Raw genomic sequence first — 16,181 nt, forward strand, 5'->3', positions numbered from 1 at the left:
AAGACCTCTACAGACTCTTGTGCTTAACATGCTATGCTCCATGTCTCTAAAATAAAATCACTTCATTAATATTTTTATTTTATGAACAAGGAGATAGGGGTCTAGAAGAGGGAAGGGGCTTGCCCAGTCACACAGCAAGAAAAGGGCAGAGCTGAGGCCATAGCCCATGTCTCTGCCCTCCCACTCAGCAGTTTCCTTGCCCCAGACTATCACCTAGTTCCTCTACCTTCCAGAAGAGTGAACCATGGGACACCCTCCCATATAATGGATGGGAGATTAAGGAAGCAGGGGTTGAGCCATGCACATCCCAACTTGGCCAGAGAGATCCACCCTATCCTCCATCACCCTGCCCACCAAGTGCCTTGACTATGCTAGCAACCAAGGCAGGGCATGATTGAAAAGGCTCCCACATGCCAGTAGGGAGGGCCAACCTTGCTCCCACCCAACAGAAGCTCTTGTCTTCCACTTCTCCCCCATGACAGTATGCAGGAGTCAGATATAACTTATTTATTGGGTGGGAGAGAGTGGGAAAAACTCTTGGGGTCTGAAAACTCAGGCCCAGAGAACAAGGCTGTCCATCTGCACCATTGGCTTCCTCCAGCCTGGGATGGGAAGTGGTAGAGGAAGAGGGGGCAAGCCTGAGTTTCCACTCACCCTTTGTAACTTCTCCAGGTAAATTGTATCCAGCCTAGAGCAAACTCTTCTCTGTGCAAGGGCAGAGCCCAGGGCCGTCTTGGATGGCAGTATTGTGTCTAGGGTCAACCGTAGGGCTGAGCTAGGGGCCCGTGTCTTTGTTTTAGCCAGGGACACCTTTTTTTTCTAGGGGAACTGAAATGGTGACTCAGTGAATCCTGAGGGAACTCAATATAAGTCAACAGGACAGAGTAACCTTGTAGCCAAGTTGACTTTTGACCTTTATTGAGCAGCACCAAGTCTAGAACTAGCGAAGTGAGTGTCCTGATCAGATCTCATCAGTAATGTTGGCTTGGGGACCCCATTATAGGGAGGACAGTGACAAACTGGAGAGTGACTGGGACAGAGATGGACCTTGAGATCTGACATGGGATGACCGGTTGAAGGACATGTGGATGCTGACCCTGGATGATGGAGAGCCATCATCCAAGCATTTGAAGGGCTCACATATGAGACAGAGATAAGACTGATTCTCTATTGCTCTCCGAGTCCAGAACTAGGAGTGATGGAGAGAAGTTTCCGAGAGGCAGATTTCAATTAGATAACAACAAAAACCATCCAGAAGCAAAAAGGGACATTTCAGGAGGTGGTCAGTTTCCCGTTACTGGAGGTTTTCAAGGATTGGCTGGATACTAGTCAGCAATGTTGCTCAGGAGAGGTTGGACCAGATGGTCTGGGGTCTCTTCCAGCCTGGAGATCCTGCCTGGGATGGGAGTACCACGGCCAGATATCAGCAGCAGCCCAGGAAGGACAATTGAGCATGAGGCCTCAGGGATGACCCTTGGGTGCTATTGCAAAGGCAGTCAGGGGATCTGCACAGTGATGGGGTGGAGCAGTGCCAGGTGTTCAGTGCCTTGCACAGGCAGGGGGCGGATGCTGTAGTGATGTACAACCTCAGGCACACTGGAGAAGACCCCACTGTGCTGACCCAGCACAAACTTGTTCTCCTTTGTCCGGGTGAATTTCATATGCATGTAGCCCTGGCTGCTCCTAGGAATGAAGAGGAAGCCCTAGGGTCAGGGGGAGGTCCCAGGGTGGGGGTCCAAAGCCAAGGAAGTCTAAGCTCTGGAAGGGCTCAGAGAGGAAAAGGGACTCGGCTAACATCAGTTAGTTAGTCATTGAGATACAGTCACAGTGAGTTAGGGGCAGAACCAAGACTCTCACCCAGCCCTTTGACTCCTGGCTCGAGGATGTGACTCTCTCTCCCCTTTTGGGGGGACATGTACAAAAGGCTCAGATGGCCTCCATGGCCTGGATCTCAACGCACCTACTGCTATCTCCATTCTACGGAGAAACAAACTGAGCAGAAGATGCTGCTATAGAGAAGTGCAGCAGATATTATCATTATTCTCTCTGCCCTCTTGTGGGGCCTCTGAATTTCCCTATCAGGCTGGAAAAGCTCAGAATAGGAACCCAGTGACGAATCATGTCTGCCAGCCAAGCACCAGCCTGCTGAAGAGCAGAGAGATGCCTTACCTGTCGGGTGGCTAGTTTTTGGCCACGGTGGCTCGTCTGGAGTCTCTCCCCCTCAACCCAAAGCCTTCTCCCAAGTTCCCGGGAGGGCACTGTGACCTCTTCCAGCTCTCCCTTTGCTCTGCAGTCTAACTCTTGTCCCAGTGCCCAGGGCTCACCTGAGGGACAGAGAGAAGTCTGGATGGCTGGTCTCACTCTGCCTGACAAGGTAGCTGCCTTCCCTGCAGAGGGACAGGAGGTTCTCAGCCTCAGCCCGGCTTAGGGAGCCGTGGAACCACCTGATGGGGGACAGAAAGAAACAGGGAATGAAGGGAGGTGGCCAGGGTCACACACTCAGAGATGGACCAGGCTCTACACCTCCCCTTCCCGTACTTACATTTTGAGATTCAAAGCACTAGACTATGAGTCCTCAACCCAGCTCTTTTCCTAATTTGGCATGTGACCTTGGGCATGTACCTTCCCCTCCTTGTGCCAGCAAAAAACCCAAGGGAGATGGATTTAATCCCTACAGGCCCTTACAGCAATGAGAGACTGTTACTGCTGCGGGGGGTCATCTCTGCCTAGAAGAGGGAAATCAGGAAGGATTTCCTGAAAGGGGCTACATTTGAAGTGAGCCTTGAATTCTTCATCTCTTCCCCACCTTGCCCGGGCTAGGTCTCATCACTCACGGCTGCTTCTCCAGGGGCAGGGCTGGGTCCACCCGCTCAGCTGGCTGGGGGCTGGGCTCCTCTGGGTTGGGCCCCTTCCCCATCCAGCCTGAGGTCTTAGCTGGGGGCCTCTGAAGCTCCTTAGTCAGGCTTGGGGCTCGCTCCCACTCAGGATTCTCAAACTGCACTGGATCAGGCAGAGAGAAGGCAAAGGATGCTTTTATTTAACCAACTGGTCTTTCTGAAGGCAAAAAACAGGGAGGGGAGCTTAGGGGAGAGGGGAAGTGGGAATTAGGGGATATTCTCAAGGCTTAAGAGGAATAAGGCTTCCATATATTAAAAGTGAAACTAGTATGATGAATGACCAATCACAGTGGGGGAAGATTCAGCCTGGACAGATATCAGAATGGAGGCTAGGGCAGAGTCAGCACATACGGGAGTTTAACAGAGAGAAAGGTCTGCAGGGGAAAGGGTTGACACACTTCTCTAGCATTAAGCAAGGAATGGGGTTGGCAGAAGGAGGGTGGAGGGAAAGGGACTAGGAGAAGAGGTTCAAAGTGGGATGTCCAATAAGGCCAGGATTGGTCAGAGGCCTCAGGGAATCAGGGGCCAATACCTGCAAAAGCCCTGGAGATGTGGTCTTTCTTCCATTCCCAGGGTTGGTCATACTCTTCAGCAGGCCGCTCATCATCCCGAGGCAGGCGGCTGTGCTGGGGCCTCTGCTCAGCCTCAGGACTGCCCCCTGCCGTCTGTTCCTCATAGGGTGTGTCATAGAGCTGCAGGTCTGGTGGATAATTGTGTCTGGTTTAATTCAACAGATATTCATTGATCGCCTACTATACATTTGAAAGGCAGTGTTGGCCAGTGGGTAGAGAGCTGGTCATAAAAATGGGAAGACTTGAGTTCAGATCTCACCCCTAACGCATACTGGCTGTGTGACCCTGGGCAGATCATTTAACTCACTCTAAGCAACACTCTAAGACTTGCAGAAAAGGTGCCAGTCTGAATGGGTAGAGGGAATTTCCTCACCTTGGAGTTGCCTGTGAAATCATAGGTCCAGTCCCTGTCTCTGTCCCTCTATACTTAATGTGCCTGGGGACACAAAGATGAAAAATAACACAGTCCCTGCCCTCAAGGAACTTACAGTCTAATAGTAGGGATATGCCATGTTGGCAAGGTAGGGAGTGACAGGGGTGGGGGAAAGTTCTAGACACAGGGCTTTGGGGGGAGACTAGTCAAGATGCAGAGTAGGAGGAAGCAGGACAGCCCCACGTCCCCCTCACCTATGCCAACAAAGACCTAAGAAGACCCCCAGGCCTAGAAGTGATCAGGGAATCTAAGGAACAACCACAGTGAACCATCCTTTCAGCCCAAGATCATAAACTGGACCCGTAGGCAAATGACCAGGTCAAGAACTATGGCACAGAGGTGGCCGTGGATTACAGATGCAGCAGACTCAGCTCTCAAGGCTCTGCACAGGCAGAGTCACCCAGATCAGATTTCAAGGTTTTAAGCCTCAGGTCAATAACAGAACAAATCACCCCAGGCCCAGGCCAGCAGTATGGGGTGACCCAGAAAGACTAGAACCTTGGCCTCAGATCTCTGGGGCTCAGGCAGCCGGGCAGGGCAGGGCTGTGAACTGTGATTCTGCTCTCAACCATAGACTTAACTGAGCTAGGCGAGCAGCACAGGGAAGTTTTTGGACTTAGAGAAGTTTGAAGATATCGCTGGATCAAAGGCATGGGGTCTCCCAGAAGGGGCTGATGGAGTATTCAGTCCCTAGGGCTGCCAATTAGGTTAGCAGCCCAACTCTCCCAGAGCAGAACCAGAATGAAGCTAAGTAGCAGCAGAATCACCTGTACCTACTGAACCTTTAGGCAGCCAATAGGAGCTGGGGCCAACTACAGTCTACTGGAGTGCTGTCCAGGAACAGGTTTACAGCTGTGTGGTCTAGACTCAACCCAGGAGGGCAGCAATCAGACCATACCCATGATAGGATCACATGGGGTCCACTGGAAGTCTGCAGCTTCCTGGCTCAAGCATCCTCTGTGATCCTTGAAGAACATGGCATTCAATGCCCGAAGAATACAGCAGCAAGATTCCAAATAAGACAGACCTGGACCATACAAGGCCACAACCATCCTGCCAGAAGTGCCCAGAGCTTTGTCATAACAGAAAATGTCAATCTAGGAAGTAAGAGTGAAAGAATAAGCAAATAAAGATAAAGAACCATTATTGACACCAGGGATGTCCAAGACACAAACCCAGAAGAGGAGAATAACTTCAAAATATCAATAAAGCCTCAAAGAAAAACAAAGCTTGACCACAAGATCAATTAGGATTCCTAGAAGAAATGAAACAAACATTTTTTAAAAGTTTAAAATTATGTGAAAAATGAGAGCTTTGGAGGAGAGATTTGGAAAAAGAATTAACAGTTTAACATGACAAGTATAAAACTTTACCCAAGCAACAGATTCCTTGAAAATGAGAATGGACCAAACAGAAATTAAAAGCTTCATGAGACAAGCAAAGACAAAGCAAAATTAAAAGACTGACAACATCTGGAAATGTAGGGGATCTCATATGAAAAACAAATCAAGCAATGAGCATTTAAGAATCACTGGACCACCTGAAAGCTATGACCAAAAAGTGAGCCTAGTTAATGTATTTCAGGAAATCATAAAAGAAAAGTGCCCAGACATATTAGAACAAGAGGGCAAAGTGAAAACAGGAAGACTCTACCAACTGCCTCCTTAAAGAAACCCCCAAAAAGAAAATTCCCAGGATGATCATGACCAAAATCCAAAGCTTCCAGGTCAAAGTGAAAATACTACAAACAGAGGTCTCTAGACATATTGGAAGAAAGCAACAACATCATTAGCTTGGGGGTGGGGACAGGAACATGGCATATTGGAAGGAGGTAAGGACACAACTTCAGGGTGGGAAAAAGCATCATGATTGGGGTGGAATCAGAGATTAGCTTTGAAGAGAAAGATTTCCATGAGAGGGAGGGAGAGAGAGAGAGAGAGAGAGAGAGAGAGAGAGAGAGAGAGAGAGAGAGAGAGAGAGAGAGACTGACTCTATCTCATGGGGGAATGGCCTAAGTGAATTCCTGGAACAGCATGAAAATAGGACAAGAATTGGTAACAGGGAGTAAGTACAGACAGAATAGCTAGAACGTACAATGGGAGAAGGAGAGTAAGAAGGTTGGAAAGGTAGGCTGAGGCCAGCTCATATGAGGCCTTAAATGCCAGGCTAAGGAATTAATCTGTACTTTATCCTAGACACAATAGGGAGCCATGGAAAGTTTTCGAATGAGGGAGATGACATGATCTGTCTCATGAGCATCACTTTGGCATCTGTATATTGAATCCTTTGGAGAGGGGAGAGATGAAACAATCAGGAAGAGACCTAATGGAAGGCAATTGCAATAGTCTGTTGGTGGCTTTGTCAGCAAGGAAAGGGGAAGGCTTTGAGAGATGCAGAGGTACAATGGCCTAGAGTTGGCATCTAACTGAGAGCCAGATGACTTTGAAGTTTTGAGCAAGAAATACAGGGTGGCTGATGGTATCATTAACAGAAACAGGAAAGTTGGTAGGAGAGGAAGGTTCTTTCTTCAGGGGAGGTGAACTCAAAGAGGATAATGACGAGTTCTGTTTTGGACATGTTTGGGGATGAGTTGTTAGGACATCCAGCAAGACAGCATTTACAAAAAGGAGGCATAGAGTCCCAGGGACTAAAAATCCAGCAGAGACGTCAGTCCTGGAAGGGTGGGAAGTGCCAAGAATGAATTTTTTTTTTTAGGCAATTGGGGTTAAGTGATTTGCCCAGGGTCACACAGCTAGTATTGTCAAGTGTTTGGTCTCAGGCCGCATTTGAACTCAGGTCCTCCTGACTTCAGGACTAGTGCTCTATCCACTGCGCCACCTAGCTGCCCCAAGAGTGAAATACTAAAGACATAAAGAGAAACAATTCTGACAAGGAAGAAAAGGGAGAGTTTTCTAAACGGAACAGCTACATGGATTTGAGAACTGGTCAAATGGTCAGCCAGACCAAGAGAGTAATAATTTACAGTTTGATGACATAGAAGGAAGTCTGTAGCAGAGCACCCGAGATTTGGGCTTGGTCTTGTACTGTTTAACACATAGAGATGGCACACTTATCAGATTTGCAGATGGCACTAAATTGGGAAAGGATAACTAATGTGAATTATAGATTCAAATAGGATTCAAAAAGTTTCAGTGGTGGGCTCTAATAAGGTAAGATTTGATAAAGATAGATATTAAGTCTTATACTTGGGATCAAACAATCAATTTTATGATACAAGATAGAGGAGGCAGAGTTAGACAGTAGGTCATCTGAAAAAGATCTGAGAGCTTCAGAGGACCACAAGAGCTCAGTATGTATCATTGTGACACGGCTGTTCAAAAAAACCCACAATGCAGTCTTGGGCTACCTTAAGGGAGCTACAGTGTCCAGGATCAGGGAATCGATAGGCCTACTGTATTCTGCCCTGGTTGGTTCCTCTCTGGAGTACTTTATTCAGTTCTGGGTACCATATTTGAGGAAGAACATTGATTAGCTGAAGCATTTGAGGAGGAAGGATGGTGACTAATCTCACATTTGTAGAGTGCTTCAGGGTCTGCAAATTGTTTTACATATATGAGATACTCACACAGCTCCCTTGTGAGGTAGGGGCTATTCTTATTCCCATTTAACAGGGGAGGAAACTGAGAGAAGAGGGTAAGTGACTTGCCTAGGATCTCATAGCTAGTATCTGAATCAGGATGTGAACTCAGAGTCTTCCTGACTCAAAGTCCAATGCTTGACCCACTTTGCTACCCAGCTGCCTTGTATGATAAATCACTTGAAGGAATTTTTCCAGGGTATACCTGGTTGGGGTAGAGGGGAGGTGAAAATGATAACTTCAAGTATTTGAAAGGCCTTCATGTGAAAGAGAATTAGATTTGTTTTCCTTGCCCCAGGAGATAGAATTAGGAGCAATGGGTGGGAGATTCAAAGAGGCTGAATTAGGCTTGATGCCAGGAAAAACTTTCTAGTTTTTGATTCATTCAAAAGCAGAATGGTTCCCCTTCCCAGGAGATCTTCCAGCAAAGACATTCAGGGAAGTTGTAAAGAGGCTGTTTGTTCCCATCACCTCAGAGGTGCCTTCTACCTGAAATTTGGTGCTTCTGGGAAGTATGGAACTGACATTTAGGAGGCAGATCAGGCTGGCCTGGAGAGCGAGGTTTGGGGGTCACTCACATAGAAGAGATAATTAAAGCCGTGGAAGTGGATGAGATCACAAATGGAGAAGTTGTAAGGGATGGGGAACCTGCAGGCCACATGTGGCCCTCTAGGTCCTTGGGCGCAGCCCTTTGACTGAGTCCAAGTTTTACAGAATATATCCTTTTATTAAGGGGACTTGTTCTGTGAAGTTCAGATTCAATCAAAGGGCTGCGCTTGAGGACCTAGAGGGCCACATATGGCTTTGAGGCCATAGGTTCCCCACCCTAGCTGTAGAAAGAGAATAAAAGGCTGAGTGCTTCCTTCCTGATCCCGGGAAGGGGGTAGGGATTAGAAATGTCAGTAGGGACCTGGCTTCAAGGACAGAGTACTTGGGGAGGGCCCCTTGAGGGCCAGGCAGAAGCAGGCATTACCCACCCACTCTGATGCAATGACACTCACCTGTTACCACACACTGGGCATCATAGGGCTCCATGTAGCTGTTGTCAGCAGGCAGCTGCTCTGGAGCACCCGACTGGGCTTCAGGCTGGGCATCAAAGGGATCCGAATACTCACTGTCATCTGCTGTCTAGGTGAGGACAAGGGACTCAGGGTGGTTCTCCAACACCTGTCTCAAATATTCCCTCTCCCACCTTCTGCCCCAGTGAAAGGTCTCTTTCATCATTTATGTTGTGTGGTTCGTTGGGTCTTTCTAGCATTATGGTCTGTGTTTTAAGCTCTCTTTCAACTTGGACATTAATGCCCTTTCCAATCCACTCATTCTGTTATATTGACCTCCCATTTCTATGATCCCTCTCAGATCTAAGGTCCCTTCCGACTCAAATATTCTGCATTCTAAAGCCCCAATTCAGTGATCCATTGCAGTTCCAATCCTGACATTCTCTTTCAAAGCTCATTTATCCCTTATCTCAGATTGATTCTTCTGTCCTTTCCCTTCTACCAGCAGTCACAGCCTCTCTCTCTCATTCTCTCCATCCAGCCCTGATCATCTTCCCTATTTAATCACCAATCCTTCATCCCCATTCAGGCTCCCATTGACCACAGACAACCTTTCTTGGCCCTGACAGATCTGATGCTGCTCTTCCTGGGGCTTCCTCCTTTTCACCCACTACTCCCAGGCAGCCTTTCTCGGCTCCTGGAGGCACCACCAGGCAACTCTTTGGCTTCCCTTTCTTTCCTATTTCAAGCAGAATGACTGATAGTTTTCTTAATGCAGGATTTAGAGTTAGAAGAACCTGGTTCAAATTCCAGCTCATGTCTTTGATAGTTGTATGATAATGAACAAGTCTTAGCCTGTTCCTTCACCTGTAAAATGGGTTTAATACAATTTGTGCTACCTAACCCAGAGGGTTGTTTCTTGGAAAGGGCTTTGGCTAGAGGAATGTAAATTATTGTTATCCATATTTTCTGGTCTGCTGTTCAACCCAGTACCTCTAACCTTGGGCAGAATACAAAGACAGTGACTTTCCTGGGGTCACAGAAGCACACTGGTCTAGGCTGGGGTCATTCTAACTGCAGTAGTACTGAGCACCTAAGGGCTAAATTCCTCCTCCCCACCCCCACTCCCCTCAAACCCAGGGTACTCACCTTGTCTTCCCCAGGAGCTCCCAGCAACATCTTACTGCGGTTCAGATCTCCTGACTCCACTTTGATGAGCCTGTATTTGGGAGAACCGTATTGGTGGTCCCCAGGACAGGAAGGCTTGCTGGGGCAACTGGGGCAGGTCGAGTCTGGCTCCGCCTGACCATCGCCATCCTCATAAGGATCTTCAAAGTCCAAACTCTTCTGAACCCGATAGGCCCGGAAGATATCACTCTCTGTATAATCGGGTTTAGGGGGTTGTGGGGGGGTCCTTCGACCACCAAAGGTCAGGTAGTCCTTCAGCCACTTGGCCATGTATTCTCTGCCTAATTACTCCCTAGCCTTTGAACCTAGCGTTTGAGAATCAGGCAGGTAAAAGGGACCAGAATGGATTACTTAGGAATGTTTTCAGGTTCAACCCTTGCCACCTGTCTCTGGCGGCTCATCAGCACTCTCCTGAAACCAGGTGGGGAAACTGAGGAATAGATTCAGAAGTCAGAGAGGGGGAGGCAGATTCAGGGCTTAGAGAAGGGAGGACCGGAGCTATTGATCCCATTCTAGCTCGGGCTACTGGAGGGTCCCAGGGACAAAGCTTCCAGGCTTCCGCGGAGGTGGAAGGTCAGGTGACCACCTTAGCCTGGTCAGCGCCAGACTTCGGGAGTGCAGAGCACCAACTCGGCAGGGACCCCAACGGGCTCTGAAATCGTGACTAATCTTCCTCTGCTGTCTCTGGGGTAGCAGCCAAGGAATTTCTAAGGTCACAGCCGACCACCTTCAGATCAACTGCCTCAGCGTTCAATGCTCAGATTTTCTCCGGGACCCCAGGTCTCGAGGGACTGGGACAACTGCTAGGGAGGGAAGCTAGTGTCCTCTTCCCGAAACCCTGCACAAGTAGGGGCCGGCTTCTCAGAGTGTCGGAACCGCTAGGCAGCGGAAGAGAAGGTGGGCTTTGGCAGCCGCGGCTGCAGGAGCGCAAACTTGGGCTGCGGGGAGCTAGTCCCGGGAGCTCCGTATCCCCGCCGGCTCCGCTCCTTTGCTCTGCTCGGTTATAGGCTCCCAGGGTGTGCCGCGGAAGGCGGGAGCTCCCCAGCCTCCAGGTTAGCTCCGAATGCCGCTGCCACAGAAGGAATGAGCGTCCTGCTGGACACTGGAGGCGGGCACCGCGCACCGGGAGGAGCGGGTCCCGACCAGAGGCGGCCCCGCTTCTGGTCCTGCAAGGGGCGGGGGGGGGGCGCCGGTAGCGAAGAGACCAGACGAGCTTTTAACTCAGATGTAGAGGCGAGGGCGGGAGGCTGGAGCAACACGTCAGCTCCCGCCCTTCTATTCCCCACTCTCCCTCCTCCTGCTCCCTACGGGACTCCTTCGGTCTCTGTCCTCCTCTTCCTCCTCCTTTTCCTTCTTGTCCTCTCCCCTCTCCCTCCTCCATTCCCCTCTTCCCTCTCCTCCTCCCTCTTTCCCCCTCTCCATTCTCATCTTCCTTCCCTAATCCTTCTTACTCCTCCCCCTTCTCCCCGCCTGTCCCTATTCTCCAGCTCCTCTCCCCCTTATTTCTTACCCTCACTCCTCTATCTCCAGCCTCTAGCCCCTATCCCCCTTACTCCTCCCCTTCACCCTCCCTGTCCCTCAAGCCCTTACTCTGCCTCCTCCCCTCTTCTTTATCGTTTCCCTTCCTTTCTCGCCCCCCTCCTCTTCCCCTCCCTTGTCCTCTGATCTTCCTGGCTCCAGCTCTGAGGTGACCTAGACCTTCAGCTGCCCGGGAGCCATAAGGAGTGCCCAAAGCCCCTCCAGCTCGGGGGAAGGGGGAGGGGAGGAAGACGAGGAGGGGGAGGAAGAGAGGGGGAGCGAGAGCGGGTCAGTGAGGGGCCAGGCTCCCTGGGCAGATGTTGAAGCTGCGGAAAATAAAGAGGAGAGAATGGAATGGATTGCAGGGAGGGTTTGGGGCTGACAAAGGTGACCGCTATGGGGGATGGGGCGGAGAGGTCATTGACTGTTATTACCTCCTCTTCCATCCCAGGAGGTCGTTTTGCAGCTTTCCTATCCCCTCCTCCTCCTGGGGATGTTATTGTTGGGGGGGAGGTTTAAGAGCAGCTGCTGAGGGAAGCCGGGGGCAGAAGATGCTATCACTTCTCAGACACGTGGCCCAGTCTGGCCCATCTGCTGCGCCTTGGAGGCCCTGAGTATCGCCCCCCCCGCCCCGCCCCCCCCGGACCCCAGTCGAAGGGGCAGAGAGCTGGAGACCTACTGGAGACTCCATGTGACCAGTCTTGCTACCACAAAGGAACTCAGAGTATAGAAAGAAAGATTTAAGACATCAGAGATGCCCCTGGTCAGCTCTTTCTCTCTTCTTTTTTCCCCTGTTCCCCATTAGCCCAAGCCTCTGGCTTTGATAAACCAAATTAGTGGTTGAGAAGCTGTGTGGCTGCTAGCAGGTTATCAGCCAATCAGTTGTCTAGAGAAGCCTAAATCCCCCCCTCCCCCCTCCAAGTGTGGTAGTCCCACCTTAAGTTTCATTTTTCTGTTCAGTGTTTTATTTTCAAGGAATCACTTTCCCCCAGCTTCAGTTTTTTTTCTTAAAGGTGTCCTGTACAAGGCCCTGCTAGACAGCATTTCATTTTGAAATGATGAGAAAGCCCCTAGCCATGGTCCCAATCCTATACTTCTCCACCCAGTGGGAACAGACCTTAGTGAGGGAATCAAAAACAACTCAGCTTTGCAGGTACTTTTCCAATTAGCTTCTAACAGGCCTAATAGCTTTCCTTCTTTCAGGTCACATTGTTAGAATAAAGGCCCCACTTCCACTTTCATTCTCAGCTGATTTCACAGATCTGTCAAAATCCTGAATGGGAACCTAGCATAGGACATCAGGACTGAAGAGGCTGAATTCCAGGGTCCTGAGCAGCTTCTCTCAGGGTGAGGTAAAGGTTTTACTTGACCCCTGCTCCTGTGTAACACATAAACTTTTCATTATTCTGGAACAGTAAGTCTCTTGTGTAAGTCATTCCCTGCACCCTTTATTTCTGAGCCCTGATCCCTTGTCTGTCATGGGTATCCAGTTTCACTGATGTCCACCCCCTTCCACGCTGGGCTAAACTCTGGACTCAACTCTGGACTCCCCCACCTACCCTGTCTACCATCTGCCTTATTGGGGACTTCTCTCACCCTAGCTCTGTTCCCAACCTGGAAGAAGAGTTCTGTCACTCTTGATGCCCCTGGAGAATGATAGCACCAGGGTGACCAGTCCCTTGGTCTGGGATAGGACCTCAGACTCCCCAGTTTCCAGCTCCCTGTCTTTGGTCCATCTCTCCACCCTCCTCCAACCCTGCGAGCCTCTTCAGCTTGAAGGAACCTAGAATTTAAGAGGTAAAGTCACAGCTATAAGTTTTGTACTTCAGTCCCTTTATTTTACAAATGAAAAAACTGGAACCCGGAGAGAGAAAAGTGACTTGTCCACAAATTAGTCCAATGAATTAGTCCAGAACTGGACAAACTTTGGTCTCCCAGCTCTAAATTCAGCGATCAATCCCTTGTACCCCAGGGACTAGGAACACTTTGGGTTTAGAGTCTTATTCCTTCCCCACAGCCCATCTCCCTTAAAGCCTTCCTCCTGCAGGAAGGCAGAGCAAGGAAGAGCTGGAAGAGGACTTAATCATCCCAAGACTGCAGATTGAGAGATGAAACAGATCTACGAGGTCATCTCATCCAACCCCTCTCATTTTATAGATGGGGTCACTGAATGGACCTGGCCAAGGTGACACAGCAAATCAATGGCTGAACCAGTACTCAAAACTAGGTGTCCTGACCCCTAATCTGGAAATTTCTATAGGAATAAAAAAGAAACCCAACACATTTTTGTTCAAAAATGTAGCTAGCATTTATATAGCATTTTGCTTGCAAAGCACTCATATATGTCGTGTGTGTGTGTATACACCTCATTAAAGAATCAAATTCAGTCCTTTCAACTGCTCCGGGAGCCTAAGTCTGAGAAGGAAGGGTCTGTGTAATTTGAGGAAAAGACAGGATACTGTCCTATTTTCCACCCAGAGCTACAGGAAGCTACACAGTGACACTGGCAATATTTGTTGACAAATCTGATCAAGTTGTGGCCTGTCAGGTGTCTGCAGTATAAACATTAGATGGGGGCTGGCTAATTGCATTTTTATGTGGAAGGAATGGCAACCAGAGGTCTCATGATCTTCAAACAAGTCTGATTTCTGGGCTGTGACTTCTGGTTTTAGGGAGATGCCAGAGGGATCCCTGGGCCTTTTTCAGAGTTCTCAAACCTCAGAGCTAGAAGGAACCTCACAGGCACCTCGGTCCCATCCCTAGCAGAACAAGAATCCCCTTTACAGCATTCTCAGCAGGGAGTAATTGCAGTCTCTACTTGAAACCCCCCAGTGAAGGGAAACTCACTACCTCCTGAGGCAACTTTTTCAACTTACTATTTTGGACAGTTCTCCTCGTTAGCAAGTTTTTCTTATATGGAGGCAAAAACCTGCTTTTCAACAACTTCCAGCCATTCCCTTTCCCAGTAAAAAAGGCAGGATGTTCAAAGGATGAGAGGAGTTCTTGGCTAGAAGGGCAGCAAGAGTGGTCAGGTCTGAGTTCAGCGCATTCTCAGAGCAGTTCATGAGGGAACAGCTGACCTTGAACAAGCTGATTTGTTAAGGGCCAGCTCCAGTGGCCGATTGGTCCAGATGCAGTCCTGCCTTGCTGTGTTACATTCCAGAGCCCCAGGTAGCTTCCTCTTCTCATTTCCTCCCTCCCCATGCCCTCAACGCTAGACATAGGACTGGATAAGAGCAGGATTTACTATAGACTTTCAGCTGGCCACAGCTCCTGGGACTCAACTTGGCCCCAGGCTCAGGGCATCCAACTCTCTACTTGGCCTGAGAGGAATGATCTTTTCCCCACCAGAACACCCTTTCTACAATTGATTTCAGATTCATCCTCCTGGGCACTCTGGTCAAAGCTCATTCTACCATTCTACGCTCTCAGGCTCACTTAGACAGGGTATACAAGTCTACCTTTCCAGAGTTGTAACTAGGGTAGGGCAGCTGCGGACTTGTCCAGGAGCTGATTTCTGCTCTACTTCTTACCTGGTACAGTCTAGAGACTGCAGTCTCCATACCTGAAGCTTCATTATCCTTCATCAGGCACTATTGCCATAGGATGTTGATGAAAGGAAGCCGGGGGAGGTGATAGAACACCAGTGGCAAAGATAAGAGGAAGAAGGGAAGGAGGGGCCAGGGTACTCTTCTCTCCCAATGATTACAACCAATCCATACATGTTTGGACTCCCTCTCTTAGGGCTCATTGCCTCCCTTTCCATTTGAAAGTCCTTCCTCCTGCTACTTCTCCTCACAGTCATCCCCTTTCCATTGTGCTGATTTTCCTCCTCTACTGTTAACAAATTTCCCTGAATTCTACATTTCTCCCTCTCCTGTTCCTTCCATCTTCTGCTCATTGAAACCTAGTGTTCTCCTAAAGATGCCACCTCTCTTGACAACCTCTCCAAGGCAGAACAGGAAGAAAACCAGCATTTATTAAGTGCCTACTATGTGACAGGCAGTGTGCTAAGCACTTTACAAATATTATAAATACTATCTCATTTGATCTTGCCAAGAACCCTGGGAGATATGTATCATTACTAATTTTATTTTTTATTATTTTTTTACATTTCTGTATTAGTCATGTTATGAAGGGATGGATAGATAGGTAGTGCAGTGGATAGAGTTAACTCTAGAGTCAGGAAGACCTGAATTCAAGTCTGACCTCAGACACTTACTAACTGGGTGACCCTGGGCAAGTCACTTATTCCTGTTTGCCTCAGTTTTCTCATCTGTAAAAAGAGCTGGAGAAGGAAGTGACAAACCACTCTAGTATTTTGCCAAGAAAACCCCAAATGAGGTCACAAAGAGTAGGACATGCCTAATCTACTAAACAACAACAAAAACATGTTATGAAAGAAAACACAGACCAAAAATTAAAAAAAAAAACCATGAAAAAATAAAGTAAAAAATAGTATGCTTTGATTTGCATTCAGACTCCATCAGTTCTTTCTCTGGAGGTGGATAGCATTTTTTTTTAATCATGAGTCCTTTTGGAATTGTCAACTATCTTCATTTTACAGTTGAGAAAAAAAGCTGAAGTAGACGGAAATTAGTTGTCTTGCCCAGGGTCAGGGTCACAAAGCTATTAAGTGTCTGTGATCACATTTGAATTCAGGTCTTCCTGACCCTAGCCCACTTCTCTAAGCCTTTAACAAGGAATAGTCAGTCGGTCAACACGCATTTATGTGTTTACTGTGTGCCAGGCACAATGTTTAAGTGTTAGGGATACAGAGAAAGGAAAAAAAATGGTCACCTTGGTTCCCAGCTCACAGATCTTCCCATTATATCTAATGTAGAACTCCACACAGAGTAACAGATAATGGGCAAGCTCTAAGCCCTGTAGTTAGAGAAAAGAGAGAAGGGGGCACTGGAGTAGTCAGGGAAGGCTCCCTGGAGGAGGTTGGAAGATTTGGATGGAGGTAGGGGATGG

The 16,181-nt window shown here is 48.5% G+C and overlaps 1 protein-coding gene and 1 long non-coding RNA gene across 2 annotated transcripts; one reads left to right on the top strand and one right to left on the bottom strand.

Annotated features, from left to right (window-relative positions):
• Positions 1-492: 492 nt before the first annotated feature.
• On the bottom strand, positions 493-10,856 carry SHD (Src homology 2 domain containing transforming protein D). Its single transcript, XM_020971398.2, has 6 exons — positions 9,648-10,856; positions 8,502-8,628; positions 3,430-3,597; positions 2,835-3,000; positions 2,325-2,444; positions 493-1,683 (listed from the first exon to the last, which is right to left on the bottom strand). The coding sequence occupies exons 1-6, from the start codon at positions 9,954-9,956 to the stop codon at positions 1,497-1,499; spliced, it is 1,077 nt and encodes a 358-aa protein (XP_020827057.1). The 5' UTR covers positions 9,957-10,856; the 3' UTR covers positions 493-1,496.
• Positions 10,857-11,057: 201 nt separating this feature from the next.
• Positions 11,058-13,487, top strand: LOC110197454 (uncharacterized). Its single transcript, XR_013486415.1, has 2 exons — positions 11,058-13,001; positions 13,222-13,487. It is a non-coding gene; the product is annotated as an uncharacterized LOC110197454 (long non-coding RNA).
• Positions 13,488-16,181: the final 2,694 nt, after the last annotated feature.

The sequence above is a fragment of the Phascolarctos cinereus genome, unplaced genomic scaffold (assembly GCF_003287225.1).
Source record: "Phascolarctos cinereus isolate Bilbo 61053 unplaced genomic scaffold, phaCin_HiC Scaffold_4;HRSCAF=312, whole genome shotgun sequence".
Lineage (NCBI taxonomy): Eukaryota > Metazoa > Chordata > Mammalia > Diprotodontia > Phascolarctidae > Phascolarctos > Phascolarctos cinereus.